This window comes from Dysidea avara, chromosome 12 (assembly GCF_963678975.1).
Source record: "Dysidea avara chromosome 12, odDysAvar1.4, whole genome shotgun sequence".
NCBI classification, from domain to species: domain Eukaryota; kingdom Metazoa; phylum Porifera; class Demospongiae; order Dictyoceratida; family Dysideidae; genus Dysidea; species Dysidea avara.
In genome coordinates this window covers 389,373-405,993 of record NC_089283.1, presented here as the reverse complement: position 1 = coordinate 405,993, position 16,621 = coordinate 389,373, and the positions used below count along the sequence as shown (strand labels likewise).

General features: G+C 39.3%; 2 protein-coding genes, 1 long non-coding RNA gene and 1 pseudogene across 10 annotated transcripts in view; 2 read left to right on the top strand and 2 right to left on the bottom strand.

Moving 5' to 3' along the window:
- LOC136241726 (puromycin-sensitive aminopeptidase-like) overlaps positions 1 to 3,059 on the top strand; it is a 110,252-nt pseudogene extending 107,193 nt beyond the window's left edge.
- Positions 3,060 to 4,729: 1,670 nt separating this feature from the next.
- On the bottom strand, positions 4,730 to 11,604 carry LOC136241739 (uncharacterized). 3 transcript variants are annotated; one of them, XR_010694390.1, is made up of 3 exons: positions 11,460 to 11,604; positions 11,292 to 11,407; positions 4,730 to 5,372 (listed from the first exon to the last, which is right to left on the bottom strand). It is a non-coding gene; the product is annotated as an uncharacterized lncRNA (long non-coding RNA). The 3 variants fall into 3 exon arrangements; XR_010694392.1 differs by having other exon boundaries at positions 4,730 to 5,248; XR_010694391.1 differs by having other exon boundaries at positions 4,730 to 5,207.
- LOC136241724 (protein NLRC3-like) lies at positions 11,255 to 14,770 on the top strand. The gene is made up of 5 exons (XM_066032997.1): positions 11,255 to 11,369; positions 11,484 to 11,539; positions 11,893 to 12,153; positions 12,239 to 12,274; positions 12,327 to 14,770. The coding sequence occupies exons 2-5, from the start codon at positions 11,485 to 11,487 to the stop codon at positions 14,648 to 14,650; spliced, it is 2,676 nt and encodes an 891-aa protein (XP_065889069.1). The 5' UTR covers positions 11,255 to 11,369; position 11,484; the 3' UTR covers positions 14,651 to 14,770.
- Positions 12,682 to 16,621, bottom strand: part of LOC136241729 (trafficking kinesin-binding protein 1-like) — a 30,789-nt gene continuing 26,849 nt past the window's right edge. For 3 of the 6 annotated variants that reach the window (XM_066033002.1, XM_066033005.1, XM_066033006.1), the window contains 6 exons: positions 13,705 to 14,178; positions 13,604 to 13,656; positions 13,444 to 13,541; positions 13,156 to 13,371; positions 12,996 to 13,102; positions 12,682 to 12,946 (listed from right to left, as the gene is read on the bottom strand). The gene's annotated coding sequence lies outside the window, so the exon portion shown is untranslated. The remainder of the gene's footprint in view (positions 12,947 to 12,995; positions 13,103 to 13,155; positions 13,372 to 13,443; positions 13,542 to 13,603; positions 13,657 to 13,704; positions 14,179 to 16,621) is intronic. The other 3 variants (XM_066033004.1, XM_066033007.1, XM_066033008.1) reach the window with 3 other exon arrangements.

Below are 16,621 nucleotides of genomic sequence, written 5' to 3'. Positions count from 1 at the left end.
CTAGAGAAACGAAGTGTTAAAAGTCACGTGCTTGAAAGTAGCCAATGAGATCAGTAGCCTTCAGTTTAAACTAGCACCGTCCGCCTGGCGTGAAATTTCATTGGTTATTTCTATTCACGTGATATTTTTGCATTTGACTTATGTGGACAACCAACCTGAAATAGACTGTACTGACACTACTGGATACATATAGTTCATCACATGATTACATCACATGATCCTTGACAGGTCCACTTATTCCCATGATGAGGTCCATGCTCCTATCAGCTTATGGTCACTATGGTAACAGCAATACAATCGGTCAAGCTAAAAGCAAATTTGATAATCATGTTTGTGACAAGGAAACATGTGATGTTGACCTCAGATCAACAGTGAGTGGTCCTGAATGTGTTGTGTAGTGTTGACTATTGTGAGGGGGATGGGTATTGTGTACAGGTCAGTTGTGTACACAAAGTGTACAGGGAAGTGTAATGTCGTACAGTACTGTATGTTATAGTTGAAGCACTGCCGTGTGTGTATGGAAAATACAGCATGAGGGGGGGTGTCGAGAGGCTAATACAGCATGAGGTGAAGCCAAGTGCTGTATTTTGCCTTGAGACATCCCCCGAATGCTGTGTTTTTCACACACAAGCATAGTCGGTACTTTAAGTGTTTTATTGTACTTCCTGGTCATCTTGCTTGGAGCAATTTTCTTGAGTACCCGAATCACTTCAGTTTTCATTGATCAGAATATCAGAAAGTTGTCATATCTATTTGTAGTCGTAGAACGATGGTTTGACTAGTTTTAACGTTTGACAGTGTCACACAGGTGATCCATCGTGCTGTCTGTGTGTGAGGTTGTTGCATCAATTTTCCATGTCAGACTATCAGTAAATGTTGATGTAATCTATTTCTAGTCATAGACCAAACTGGTAGGATTAGTCTGGCTAGTTTTAGTGATTTACATTGTCATGTGATCAATTGTGTGTCCTTACATCACTGCACTGCACAACTGTACTGTATTTGTCCAAGTGTACTGTATAGTGAACTGTATTTTCCCAATTATCCACAGGACTATACTGTATGACTCACACAGTACAGTTATACAACTTATTAGTACAATATGGAAAATACAGCATGTCATGACACTTTGATCCTCCCACATGAAGTAGAGATCATGAGTTTTCTTGCCCAAAAATATCATTCAAACAAGTTGATGTTGTAATACTTCTGAAAACCAGACACCATGCAGCTAGCTATCTCATTTGGAATTAATGTAATTGCGGATTTTGTAATTCATGGAATTATGTTATTATGCATTGCTAAGGAAGCATTTGAACATCATGTTGCACACAGCAATATCTTCTAAACTGTTTTATAGTTTGACTATCCAGGGCTCAACCCAGAATATTAACCTAGAGGGGGCGAAGTAAGTCGCTTTGGATTCTAGGGTGGCGAAAATTTAGGTGTAAATATACTCAATTTTGGTGAAATTTTACTGTGATGCCATTGAATATTGACCATTGGATTATACAACTTTGGGATCAATTAAACCTTTCCATTTCTCAAGGCTTTAGGTATAAACCTAGGGGGGGGCAATAGCTAACCCAGGGGGGGGCTGTAGGCCCCTCCCACCCCCTTGATTAACCCCTGCTATCTTGTGTTTTTTCTTGCAAATTCTTTCAACAAAGCCTTAAAGCTGCCCTTCATTTTTGTTCACGTACATGGAGGATATGCCCATTTCAGCTCAAAGGGATAGGCTAGTCTACGAGCCCTCACCGTTGTTTTTCAGTTGTTAAACACCTGTAAAACTTGAAGGGATGGTAATTCACAAAGTCTAGATCAAGTCGCCACACCCATATTTCAGCTGACCGCTGAAAAGAAACCACAATTTACTCGTGCAGAAGTTCAATGCAGACTTCAGTTTGCTTTACTTCTTACGTGCAAGCCACCAATGTTAGTATTCATCAAATAAACTGAAGGTGATCAGTTAGACCATACACTAATATTATACCCCTAGATGGATTTGTCAGTTCATGATGAACACACTAACACATCTCCATACACTGTTATCAGTTGTGATTGGTAATGGAACACTTATCATTTATTACCATGTACACAGTTAGGATATTACCTACTGTCTATAGTGTAGTAACTACAAAACTATTCAACACATCTACACTACATTACTGTAGGTGTTCTCACTGGCAATGAAACATGGCAATGAGGAGACTTTTGATCAATTGTGTAAAGTGAGGTCATTACCATATATGATGTTGTTTACATTAGTTTTCATAGCTACACTCCAAATCAGCTAGCCAGGAGGAGAGTGTACGACTGTACCGTGCCATGGGATATGGTCAGACGTCACCATTGGTTACAAAATGTCTTGACTATGCTATGTCTGTAAGTGTGTATGTCATGTGACATGTGTAAGTTAGTGAAGAAAACAAGAGGTCATGTGATCCCTCTCCCATACAGGACAAAGTCAGAGCTCAAGATTGTTGTACACTATTTGCCTCAGCTGCTAACTCCAGGTACATTGCATGTTGTGGTTGCTATGGTTACTGTACCATACAGCAAGACAGGCCGAGAGGTGTCATGGCAATATGTGAGGGATAACTGGCAGAAATGCAAGGAACGATTCACTGGTAGCTTCATGTTACAACGACTAGTATCTTCTGTTTGTAGTGACTTTGCTAGTGAAGAACGTGCTAAGGAAGTGGAGGTGTGTGTGTAGTGTAGTGTGTGTGTGTGTGTGTGTGTGTGTTTCTTGCATGTGCGGACACATTCTCACATGTATTTTACAACATTAATAATTTTATAGGAATTCTTCACAGCTAATCCAGCAGCCAGTGTGGAGCGTACGGTGAAGCAAAGTTGTGAAGCCATAAGACTCCATGCCCAGTGGCTTAGACGAGATAAGGAAGCCATAAAAGAATGGTTAAACAGCAAATCCTGAACTGTATGGTAACCATGGTGACCATTAACATTATTTTGTAGGGACTGCTTGACACACTGCTAGAATAGGTGACTAGAATTGATTTGAATTTGTGAAATAAAATTGTTTTTCTGGTGGACTCTGCATTATCAGTATTAATAGGATGTTAATGATGATGTCACATGACATCACTTTGTGTGGACACACCTCTCCTGTAGTAGTTTTGTAACAGAGTAGGTTGATCTCAATATCAACACCAAGTATTCTAATGTGTGAATTGGTAGTGTATTGTGACCCTCACAGACGTTCACCCCAACACCTCATCTAATAGTACAATAGACACTACTAGTCTCACATGTCCAGACCCTAGTTTCTCAAGGTAGTGCTTATCAAATTATAAGTGCCCCTTGATAAAAGGGTTCTTATACTTGAAAATCTATAACCTTGACCCCAAGAAAATGGGTCTGGCCACATGAGACTAAGACGCTACATTAAGGATGATTTTGTAAGGCTTCATAAACTTCATGTATTAGTTTATCATCCTCACTAACGATGGTGTTTTCCTTACCACATCAAATAATTTGTTTGTACCATTAATGGTGAATGTACGACCAGCTATTTTCCGGTCTGAACCCGTCTCATCACCCATGACAGCAGATTTGGTTTTTTCACCAAGAACACAAAGCTACATGAATAAACTATCAAATTTCATAATCAAAATCAGCTAGACTTGAGTGTTGGCTACTTTTCCCAAGCATGTACAAGTGGTCTGGGGCCCTATTGGAGTTCTGGCTGGCCTGGGGATGGCTCCATGGTGTTGAATAAAGAACTGTGCTGTAAATGTCCTTTCAGTTTCAGACCTGAATGTCCCATAACTTGGCGTAATCTATCCCTACACCTTCCTCTTTAAACAACCTTTTTTGGGTCCCTGCCTCCCACTTTTTTTGGGGCTCGTCCAACGTTAAAACCATCTTTAATGGCAGGACACTTAAGTAGTGTTGGCTAGTTGTGTAGTAGATGTTATTGAATGTAAGAAATTGGTGTAAAACGTGTGAAATTAATTTTAATTTTGGTACACGTAGCTTCAGACATTGGTGAGCTACAACACACTGAATACTTAAAACCAGCATTTCACGATGCCTTTAAATAGGCGATAAGACTGGTTCACATTTAATGGTGAAGTTATATCACATGTAGTAATCAAAGGGGAACTATATACTACATTATAAATATACTAGACTAGCTATACACAAGTTAGAGCTATGTACTTAGTGCAGAGCCGCATGGTTGGCAAGTCTTCGAGCACACAAGATTTGTCTTAAAACAACTTGGTTCTTAGTTCCTTCTTATTTCTTTAATCTATTTGTGAACAGTTTGTATGAAAATTCGCTTTCCTCTGGCCAGTATTTTAGTCCCATGCTGCGTTTGCCAACATCATAGCCTGAACTAATGTATATTATAATACAGGTCTGTATCAAGTGTGGCTGTTCATATCTGACATCCTCCAGTACATAATCCACCAGTGATCATCACTAGCTACCATGTGTACATCATGTTGAAGTAGATAAGTTAGTACACATGTTAATAATTATTATAGAAGTAAGAGCCATCGTATGATGGACTTCTCTAACTGACCAACTATATTACAAACTTCTCAAGAGCTTTTGATCTTGTTTCAAGTTGTTTGTCATAGTTATGTGTACAGGAGTCAAAACATCATTGTTGACAGAGTAGAATGTAATAATTATAGTCAACATCTTACCCAGCAGTGTTTATTCTAGTGCTGTTGTGCGGGATGCTCCCAAAATATTAAAATAAAAAATATCTCTTTGTGGCTATCTTCTTTGAAGTCCTGTGTACAATTACAAAGACTTATTAACAATTACATCTCTACTACAAAATCACTTAAAACTGCTACCCCAGCAAACATGTACATATATTTATTACAATCCCACTAGTTTGCCATAAAATCTGTTAATTGCCAAAAACAAAGTTTTTAGTAATACAACATCAACTTGTTATGGTAACTGCAGGAGAGGGTGCCATTTACTGACTGCTTTGACATCTCAACAATACGGTTGTATCATAAGGTGGTTACTATGTGAACCAGCTAGTTGTTGTGGTGTGGCCTCCCAGACGTCGTGCAAGTAGCGGGGTTGTGGTCCCTTAGTAATGACATCACAGGTTATTGCTATGGTAATAGTGGTGGATGTCCAAGAATGAAGGAGGGTAATCCATTTGGTCCATTCTGGGACCACTTCAATATTGACTTCAGTACTCGTCATAACTACCAATTGAATTATGATACACTCATTATCCCCAGGAATGCTAAACAATGGCATATAAGGTAATAAAATATGATACTCCATGTATCCAGCTCGTGTGTTTATATGTAGGTTTCCAGTTGCTGAACATCCGGTTATTGCATTAGCTGGAGCCCCAGGGAGTTACCCTGTGGCAGAATATAACAGACACCTGCAGCCATTACTTTGAATGGTCACCACCTTAGCTAATAACTTCATACAAGAACACATTGTTGATGGGCCATATGTTGGGGATATATCTTAGGATGGGAAGTGAATTGTTGTCATGGCTGGCTACCTCTTTTATGTTCTTAATGAGACCACCTCATTATAGTGACCATGTCAAGTATGTCCTGTAAGTGTTCTGTTATGCTGTAGTATATATTATATGGACTAAGGTGTATTTCATGACCTCATTAATAAGACCACCTCACTATAGTGACCATGTCAAGTAGGTCCCAAACATAACTAAGGTGTACTTCATGACCTCATTAATAAGACCACCTCAATATAGTGACCATGTCAAGTAGGTCCCAAACATAACTAAGGTGTATTTCATGACCTCATTAATAAGACCACCTCACTATAGTGACCATGTCAAGTAGGTCCCAAACACAGCTAAGGTGTACTTCATGACCTCATTAATAAGACCACCTCATTATAGTGACCATGTCAAGTAGGTCCCAAACATAACTAAGGTGTACTTCATGACCTCATTAATAAGACCACCTCATTATAGTGACCATGTCAAGTAGGTCCCAAACATAACTAAGGTGTATTTCATGACCTCATTAATAAGACCACCTCATTATAGTGACCATGTCAAGTAGGTCCCAAACATAACTAAGGTGTACTTCATGACCTCATTAATAAGACCACCTCATTATAGTGACCATGTCAAGTAGGTCCCAAACATAACTAAGGTGTACTTCATGACCTCATTAATAAGACCACCTCACTATAGTGACCATGTCAAGTAGGTCCCAAACATAACTAAGGTGTACTTCATGACCTCATTAATAAGACCACCTCACTATAGTGACCATGTCAAGTAGGTCCCAAACATAACTAAGGTGTATTTCATGACCTCATTAATAAGACCACCTCACTATAGTGACCATGTCAAGTAGGTCCCAAACATAACTAAGGTGTATTTCATGACCTCATTAATAAGACCACCTCATTATAGTGACCATGTCAAGTAGGTCCCAAACATAACTAAGGTGTACTTCATGACCTCATTAATAAGACCACCTCATTATAGTGACCATGTCAAGTAGGTCCCAAACATAACTAAGGTGTATTTCATGACCTCATTAATAAGACCACCTCACTATAGTGACCATGTCAAGTAGGTCCCAAACATAACTAAGGTGTACTTCATGACCTCATTAATAAGACCACCTCACTATAGTGACCATGTCAAGTAGGTCCCAAACATAACTAAGGTGTACTTCATGACCTCATTAATAAGACCACCTCATTATAGTGACCAGGTCAAGTAGGTCCCAAACATAACTAAGGTGTATTTCATGACCTCATTAATAAGACCACCTCATTATAGTGACCAGGTCAAGTAGGTCCCAAACATAGCTAAGGTGTACTTCATGACCGCCTCATTATAGTGACCATGTCAAGTAGGTCCCAAACATAGCTAAGGTGTATTTCATGACCTCAGATCCCTACTTCATTTTTAAATTAACAATTTTCAAAGTACTATATAGTTTGTTTAGTTTTGTTGTTGTGGCACAGCTAGCTACAATGTAACTTGTATTAGTCCACTTGTATTTTCCGCAGCTGTAGGTATGGGAAAGGCAGATACCATCACTTATAAACATCTTGCCCATTTGCTAGTGAGAAGTGGAGTTCCCCATATTCTGTAGTTATGGGCAGGCTTCGCTGTAGTTTGGAGTTCTCCTTGCTGCACTCTTCAATAATGTGTATCAGGGGATTACAATACTAGATCCAAGCATCCCTGTGTGTCTCCAGCCATCGACCTTGCTGTTGCTGAGGGGTACCTGTCTCCTTTAGAACAAAATAATACTTATTTTATATTGTGCTTGCTTCTTTTCTTATAAAAATAACTATGTCTACCATAACAATGTAACTTGTAACTGTTCTATCATACATGACTGTTGTATTACACTCATTCAGCCAAGGGGTGTGCACTGTGCAGCTAGCTAGATCTGAGGTGATCTTGTGCATTGTTAAGTAAATAGCTAGCTAGATTGTTAAGAGGTGTGGTCTCAGTACTCTTTCGCTATAGTCCACCTAGATCATTATTTGGTGGGTGTGGTCGCAAACATCGCGAACCAGATACCAATCATGAAGTTGCAGATATCTAGCTAGTGTACCTCTTGTAGTAGCACCTGGACTGAAGTCCAGCTCTGAAATAATTCTGTGGCATCTAAATATGCTGCTGAAAGAAAGCGTTGATAAGAAAAATTAACACCTCGATACAGTTTCGTTGGATGAAGAAGATACAGTTTCGTTGAATGAAGAAGAAGACAAGCAGCCTGATTGAAAATAAATGAAAAGACAAAGCACAGAGAGGACACACTTGTCAAAACCCCAAAAGGCACATCCCACTGGTGAGTTTGTTATTGTGACGTAAAATGGTGACTGTGTGCTGCTTTGTTTGGTCTCTAGCCTTGCGACTAGTCAGTGAGTGAGAGAGACTAAAATTTGAGTTTGGTGATTTTTTAAAATTCTATATCCGGCCACCTGTAAGTGTTTTGTTATGCTGTAGTATATATTATATGGACTAGTACTATTATATGGACTAGTACTATTATATGGACTAGTACTATTATATGGACTAGTACTATTATATGGACTAGTACTATTATATGGACTAGTACTATTATATGGACTAGTACTATTATATGGACTAGTACTATTATATGGACTAGTACTATTATATGGACTAGTACTATTATATGGACTAGTACTATTATATGGACTAGTACTATTATATGGACTAGTACTATTATATGGACTAGTACTATTATATGGACTAGTACTATTATATGGACTAGTACTATTCTGTAAAGGTAATTTTTGTTTCGTAAAATGTCTCTAGGATGATTTTTGAAGGCAGAATTTTGGGCAGTGTGCGAAAGTTTTACCACAATCCTTACTTAAACGGTACTACATACAGTGATACCTCATTAATAGGGTCACCCTTGGAACCAAAACACTGTGGTTTCAATATTGACATGGTCTTATTAATGAGGTCATGAAGTACACCTTAGCTATGTTTGGGACCTGCTTGACATGGTCACTATAATGAGGTGGTCTTATTAATGAGGTCATGAAGTACACCTTAGCTATGTTTGGGACCTACTTGACATGGTCACTATAATGAGGTCGTCTTATTAATGAGGTCATGAAGTACACCTTAGCTATGTTTGGGACCTACTTGACATGGTCACTATATTGAGGTGGTCTTATTAATGAGGTAATGAAGTACACCTTAGCTATGTTTGGGATCTACTTGACATGGTCACTATAATGAGGTGGTCTTATTAATGAGGTCATGAAGTACACCTTAGCTATGTTTGGGACCTACTTGACATGGTCACTATAATGAGGTGGTCTTATTAATGAGGTCATGAAGTACACCTTAGCTATGTTTGGGACCTACTTGACATGGTCACTATAATGAGGTGGTCTTATTATTGAGGTCATGAAGTACACCTTAGCTATGTTTGGGATCTACTTGACATGGTCACTATAATGAGGTAGTCTTATTAATGAGGTCCTGAAGTACACCTTAGCTATGTTTGGGACCTACTTGACATGGTCACTATAATGAGGTGGTTTTATACTTCATTTTAAATTAACAATTTTTAAAATACTAGTTTTTTTACACGTGAGGGCTTGTGATATGCTAACGGATGGTAACAGTTGTATGACTAACATGATGGAGTCCCCACAATGCCTTGGTTACCATGGCAAACTCACATACGACATCTGCTATCCTTAAAGAGAAAGCATATTACAGCAAATGACAGATGCGGTAGAAAAGATACAAGCTAAGACAGTGTTTGTAGCCTCTGACTCCGACCTAATGCTGGATAGCCTGTAACACAAATACACACATAGCAATCATGTAGCAAAATATCGATGTGAAGATTTGAAAACAAAACAATTTACTCGAGTCATAAGAACTCATCTCTCTTCCATCAAAATTTTATGCTATGTGGTTATGTGATATGCTACTGATAATTTGATTTCAGAACAAGGGTGGTGATGAGGCAACCACCTGTAGTTGACATGGCCATTCTCAGCCTATCAGATCACTTCATCGGCAATTGTGCATCATTGTTCACCACCATTGTTAAACATGACAGAGATGTTAATAATAAACCATCATTTTGGAATTATTCGTGCACCTTTCAAGATCGAGATACTCTATTACTAAATAGATCAGTCAAATGTGCATAATTAATAATCACCTCCCGCCCACATCAGTTTTGGTTGAACTAAGTAACAGGAAACAAGTTATATAATAATGATGGCCTTAGCTGAGTCCAGCCACTCACTACAAGATCATGCAATGCATCATGTACACATGGGAATGCATGTCCTAATATGGAATCAATAGTAATTGTGATGGTATTTACCACAAGCCTCTCAACTAGTGGGCGTGGTTGCTACCATTATCCTTTTCTTTTCCTGCACGCCTGATCAGCCGATAGTAACAGGTAAGCGATGGTGATCAGTAAGTGAACTAGTGTGCCACAACCTACAGTGTGGTTCGCAATGATGTAACCTAGCTTAAGTTAATTACCTCTCAATTGTATACATCCACAGAATGGACCATCAGAGTGTTGCTAACGGACTAGAACAGTTCAAGACGAGCGACAAAGGTAATCACTATGGCATCGTAAAAGCACAGAGTCATGCCAGTATGGACATACATACAAATAAATCTCCCATGAAAAGTAGCAATTTTTACAGTAAAGATTTTCCACTGAGAAGGGACCTCACTCATAAGTAAGCAAATCTCACTACAGGTTGAGGTCTCTGTGTGAAACAAGTGATTTGACCTTACCACAAGGGGTAGGCACTACCAATAGTCCTGTAGAACCAGGATAAAAATCAAGTGATCAAGAGGTAAATTAGCACTGAATCAAGCAATCAAAGCATCCTAGAAAGTGGTGATTAAGCTAGCTCACAAACAAAATGAGAATTTACAAAAATATGTGCTAAATTATCAAGCAATCAAGGCTGTTTTTAAGGCGAAATCAAGTGATCAAAGTATTTTTGCGGATCAAAACTTTGATCCCGGTCACAGATGGTTCTACAAGACTATTAGCAGTGACCACCTCTTGTACCATCAACTACCGTACGGAGGGAAACTTTGGAGGGGAAAATTAGGCAAATCAAGCAAAATATCACTGTTGGCAAAATAAAATTTGGCAAATTATTAGCAAAGCGCATGCCATATTTAATTAATTAGATTACTAATTGCTGTGCCTGGCCCTGAAGCGAGAACTAGCGGAGTGCCACGCCTCTCAGCGGCGCCTGGAGTCAGCTACCAACTAAAAGGTAATACTCAAGGTAATACTATATAGACAGTAGATCTACACCCACTGGAATAGTGAATATCGTACTTAATATGGTAGGACTCGCTACTTGTCATGCCCGTTTCGAGGTGAAGTTTGAGGACACCACGTATACAGTAACTATAGCTACCTAGTGAGGTAGTCGAGGCAGGCTTGGCTTCATGCCTGGCCCACTACCCCTTGGTTGAGTAGAAAATTGATTAGTTTGAGGCTTGGTTTGCTATTTTCTTCACCACCAAAATATTTGGATGGGGAAAATTTGGCGAATTCATGGTCATTCGCCAAATTTTAACGGCGCCAAAGTTTCCCTCCATACAGTATCAGATCATGGAACAACCTGTTACCCTAGTAGGAACAACATCACTAGAGAAAATAACACACTTCTTATTGTATACACTGTTGGTAGGGAGTGTACATTATAAAGCTATTGTGTGGGAATTTGTATGTCCTAATATGGTCTCAGATTATTGAAATTTCATACCACAAACATCTCACTTAGTGGGCGTGGCTGTTTTTAATAGTTTCTTCTCTCTTCCTGCTAGGTGAGTTTAGAGGATCGGTGGATATTAACAGGTAAGCGATTGGTACCGACCAGCGCGCCACAACCTACACTGTTGTGCGCGATAATAAACTTGATGTATCATTTATTAGTACGTTACCTACCTGTCGTTGTTTGTGCCTCCACAGAATGGCCCATCAGAGTGTTACTAACGGACTAGAACAATTCAAGACGAGCGACAAAGGTAGCCAATAGAAATAATTATGCGTAATCGTAAAATAACCGGACGTTTACAGAGTTCCCAGTGTATGGACATACATGACATAATAGATATTTGTGTTGACATTACACCACTCGGTAGGTGTTGGTCTAGTTTTCAAGTGACTGGACAATTGTGGTCTGATCACATGACACATGTTCACCATGTGATGACATCATATCCCCAAACCCTAGCTAGTCATCACATGATCCCCGTACTATTACCTTCTCACCCATGAGTGACACATGGAGTTGAGGGTGTGTACCAAATTATGTTGTTGTTAGGCCACAATGTGGGCTGGCATACTAGTGAAATACAATTATGTTAATTCTTCATAGCTACCAGTACTCCACTACTAAAGGACCTCCAAAGCCACATTACACCACACTACGCTGCTCATTGGAGAGTAATAGGAACACAACTGGGTCTACCCAAAGGAAGACTTGACATCATAGAACAAGACAACGTATACAGATCTGTCCCATGCTGTAATGACATGTGGAGCAAATGGCTTAAAATGGATCCCTCCGCTAGTTGGAAGAAGTTGTTTAAAGCAATTGAGTCACCTGCAGTGTCCAGTGATCAAGCTCCTGATAAAGGTGACTAGCTATTATTGTGTGTGTACAACATGTGTAGGTAAACAATTGTATTAACTAGCTATTGTGTTGTCTTCACTAACTATAGTGACCTCCAAACCCAACATGGACAAGTCAACACAAGGTAGAAGGAGGTGATAGCTTTAACCATTGACATTATTTGTGGCTTTCTGTAGGGGTCTCTGTACTGTCAGAAAGGGTTAGTCAAATTACTATACAAACACGGTTTGCTGTTGAAGAAGATGCTTGGCCACCAAAACAACCCAAACAGTTTACACCCTTGTTGTTAGTTCACCATCAAGGTGAACACAACATTAAACTATCAACTGCTTTAGCTAAACTACAATCAGGTGGCATTGACCACCTCACTTCCACAGATAGTGTCCCCAAGTGTCATCAACTAGATAGCAGCCATGAATCATTGAGGGAAGTCCTGGATGTTAGTAAGATGACTAAACAACTTGTAGATATCTTAGCCCCACTTGATGATAGCAACGATCCACAACTTATTTTAGTCGAGGGGTTGCCAGGTATTGGAAAGTCAATATTGTTACAAGAAATTTCATACAAATGGAGTACAAAACAACTGTTACAAAAATTCAAGTTGCTACTTCTTGTCCAGTTGCGCAATCCAGCTGTACAGCAGGCGAAACTCATCAATGACCTTCTTAGCTTGTTTTGTAGAGGGGATGGGAAGGCTGTAGAAATTTCTACTGCATGTAGCCAATACTTCTTTAGCAATGGTGGTAGAGATCTTGCTCTTCTTTTTGATGGGTTTGATGAATTCCCAGACAATCTACAGAAAGATAGTTTAGTTGCTGATATACTCAAACGTCAGGTGTTACCTCATTGTGGCTTGGTAGTGTCATCTCGTCCACATGCCTCAGTGAAACTCCGAGAGGTTGCAACTGTCAGAGTTGACATTCTGGGCTTTGCTGAAGAGGAACGAAAGCTATACATTGAACAATCACTAAAGGGACATCCACAGAAAATCAAAGAGCTTACCGATTATCTTGACAGCCACCTCACAATCAATGGTCTTTGCTATGTTCCTTTCATTATGGTGGCACTGCTTTATCTGTATGACCAGGGAATTCCCCTTCCAAACAGTTCCGTTGAGCTGTACCATCGGTTCATCTGTCTCACCATCTGTCGACATCTTGCCAAGTCTGGTCATCCTCTTGAAAATGATGCTACCGATCTTGCCGACCTCCCAGAGCCCTGCAATACAATAGTCAAACAGTTAGCAAAGTTATCCCTCAAAGCTCTTAATGACAACAAGTTAATATTTACCTTGGAGGAGGTGAAAGCAACTTGTCCTGACATCACAGCCATCCCAGGAGCCATCAATGGGTTTGGCTTGCTGCAGGCTGTGCAGCACTTTGGTGTTACTGCGAAAACGATGACGTTCAATTTCTCACATTTCTCCATACAAGAATTCTTGGCAGCTTACCATGTCGCTCAGCTTCCAACCCGCGAAGAGTTGATAGTACTCCGCGAGAAGTTCTGGAATGATATTCACGCTAACATGTTTTCCATCTACACTACACTCACCAAAGGACAGCGACCAGCCTTCAAACAATTCCTTCGACAAGAACAACCATCCATCTTGCAATCCTTCAAGCGATTCTTCTCTGGTAGTAGAGACGAAGCAGCGATCGTTGTTTCTCATAAATTCCTCGAAGAACAAATAAAATGTCTTCGCCTGTTTCGTTGTTTCAAAGAAGCTGGCGACGAAGAGATTTGTCGATCTATTACAAATTCGAAATGTTTCCATAACAAAGTAATCAACCTTAGCTCCACTAGCCTATCACCATACGATATTGAGTGTGTTACACTCTTCCTTACCTGCTCACCCCACAAGGAGTGGAAGAAGCTTAACTTGTGGGACTGCCATATCCAAGATATTGGTCTTCGTATCATTTATCGCGATCTGATGTCACACAACGTGACAATCAAAATACTCGACTTGGGGTATAATGGCTTCACCAGATCTTCCTCCTCCTTCATTAGTGACCTCATCATCCACTGTAGAGTGGAAGAGTTGAATATTATTGGTAACCACACCATCGGAGAGGACCCTGCTCTCTACAACATGTTGACCCATCCCTCCTCTAGGCTAGTGACACTGGACATGCATAGTACCAGCTTATCATCACCATCAGCCATTACCCTATTCACTGCAATATCAAAGGGGAACAAACTGAAGGTGCTCTACATTTGGGACAATCTCATCACTGATGAAGCTTGTGATGTCATTGCCACTACAATGAAGAACAATACATCACTAGTCAGGCTGGGGATGAGTCCCAACAAGATCAGTGGAGAAGCTGCTCAACGTCTACTACAAGCCCTCTACAATAACGACACATTAGAATGGCTATTCCTACCCTTTGGTTACACTGAAGATGATAGGAAGAGGATTAGATCACTACATGAAGTAATTATCAAGAACAGAGAAAGTAGAGGATGTCAAACAAAACTGATCATTAACTGGTAGTAGCTACTTTTCTTTAGTTTTCACTTTGTACTATTTTATGACTGTAATGGCCGCAAGTGTCATTTTGTTCTGATTTTGATAAAAATTTTATTATTTGATTAAAATTATGTTAATTGGTAACGTTGAGGGGTCCATCATGAAATGTTAAGATTTGAGTATCGGACAAGAATTGGGACTTGTAGTAGAGAATGGCAAAGATCGGCAATATTTAGGATTTCAAGGATTTGAGATATTTATAATTCTAAGGTATTTCTGATGGCGATAAATTGATTATTTTGATAAAGCTGAAATTCGACAGTATTTAGGATTTCTAGAATAATTATAAATTTACAGTATTTCTAACAGAACTAAAATTTATTATTTTGATGAAGTGGATATTTTTTAGACAATATTTAGGATTTCTAGAGTAATTATAAATTTATGGTAGTATTTAAACAATTCATTATTTTAATGAAGCTGAAATTCTAGATGTGCTGGAGACCTCATTCAACGTAAAGCCAAAAACACTGTCAACACTTCACCCTTGACCAGACTAGCTTCCCTCAGTGACAGCTGATTAGAGATGGAGTAAAGCCAAAGGATAGCTTTACACTTTTGGTAAATTCCAACTAGCTAGATTATTGGGTAGCTTGTTATCTAAATTGTAAATTTTATTTTCAGAAGCTCTCACAGCCACTTAGGTCATCTCCTGAGAATTGTCAAGATACAAGACACACACTGATCAAGTGCTGCAGCTACCAAGCTTTGTCCCCATCTCTGTTAGCTACTAGCTATACAGTTCACTCACTTGTTGTTGTCGTTGCTCCACTTCACAATAAACAACAAGTTACAACATAGCCTAACTACTAGACTACACTAGAAGCTACTACTCAACTACTATCACAACACTAGTAGCTAATGCTATAGACCTAGTCTATGTCAACACTACAGCTAACAGTCAGGTAGTTGACAATTGTTACTAGTTCTTTACTAATGTAGTAGCCAACAAGTCTAGCTCAGAGCTCAAAGTAGCAAGCTGTGAGCATTGCAGTAAATTTGGAAGCTAAATCTGTAGCTAGTTTAATATTAGTAAGCAACCTAAACAATTCACAAAGCTTGAAAAAGATACAGCAAAACTGTAAACTACTCATTGGTCAAATTTAAAGAAAGGAAAAACTCTAAAACTATTTAAAAATAACTAAACTACTACTAAGTGCCAACCTCATACCTAAACAAACTAGCTAGCTCAGCAGCAAATTTCGAAAAGGAAACTGAAGCCATAATGTTTTATAAGCCTCCCTCTGAGCTATCCTCTCCAGCCACACCTAACTAGTTACACTATAACTCACTACACTTAATGCCTAACTACCTACAATCAATACTGCTCTACGTACGCTAACTATTCTAGAGCTGCAACTTTTACAAAATTTCCTAGCAACTGACAAAGCAGCTGCCAGTTAACGGCGCTAACTTTTACCGCTCTAAATTTACCGCTCTGTTCATTAAATAGAACCACAATAGTTAATATCTACTGTTCGTGAAGTTATAAACTGATTTTGTTGTTCCCTACCCCAAGGCACAGCGGACCATACTAAAAAAAACGTTCACTACTGCCTAAGGCGCAATATGAGTACCACACCCTGAGGGCGTATCCGCAGGCTAGTTTCGACGAAAATTTCGATCACTATAGAAGATTTACTGTGTCTCAATAGTAACGCAACTGCAGGTGCTAAACGTACGTAGGTACTTTTTACTGCTTTAATTTAGACACTGGAAATTATGTAAAACACCCTAATAGAACGGTCACCATTTCCTAGGTGTAATACGGAGTAGTGTCGCACGTATTAAGTGTATTGAAGTGACTGTTCTATTAGGGTGTTTTACAGCTGCGTCAAAAGTAGTTAATTTTTCTTGTGTATATGTGTAGCTAGCTACTGTATCTTAGGGCACATCTGAAGACACAGCCTTCCTTGACTGATCAGTGCTGTTTTC

Bases quoted from the DNA above. Each gene is read 5' to 3' on its own strand.
- LOC136241724 (XM_066032997.1), top strand. From the start codon at position 11,485: ATGGCCCATCAGAGTGTTACTAACGGACTAGAACAATTCAAGACGAGC. The intron at 11,540-11,892 runs GTAGCCAATAGA...AATTCTTCATAG, and splicing joins ATTCAAGACGAGCGACAAAG to CTACCAGTACTCCACTACTA. The intron at 12,275-12,326 runs GTAGAAGGAGGT...GGCTTTCTGTAG, and splicing joins CATGGACAAGTCAACACAAG to GGGTCTCTGTACTGTCAGAA.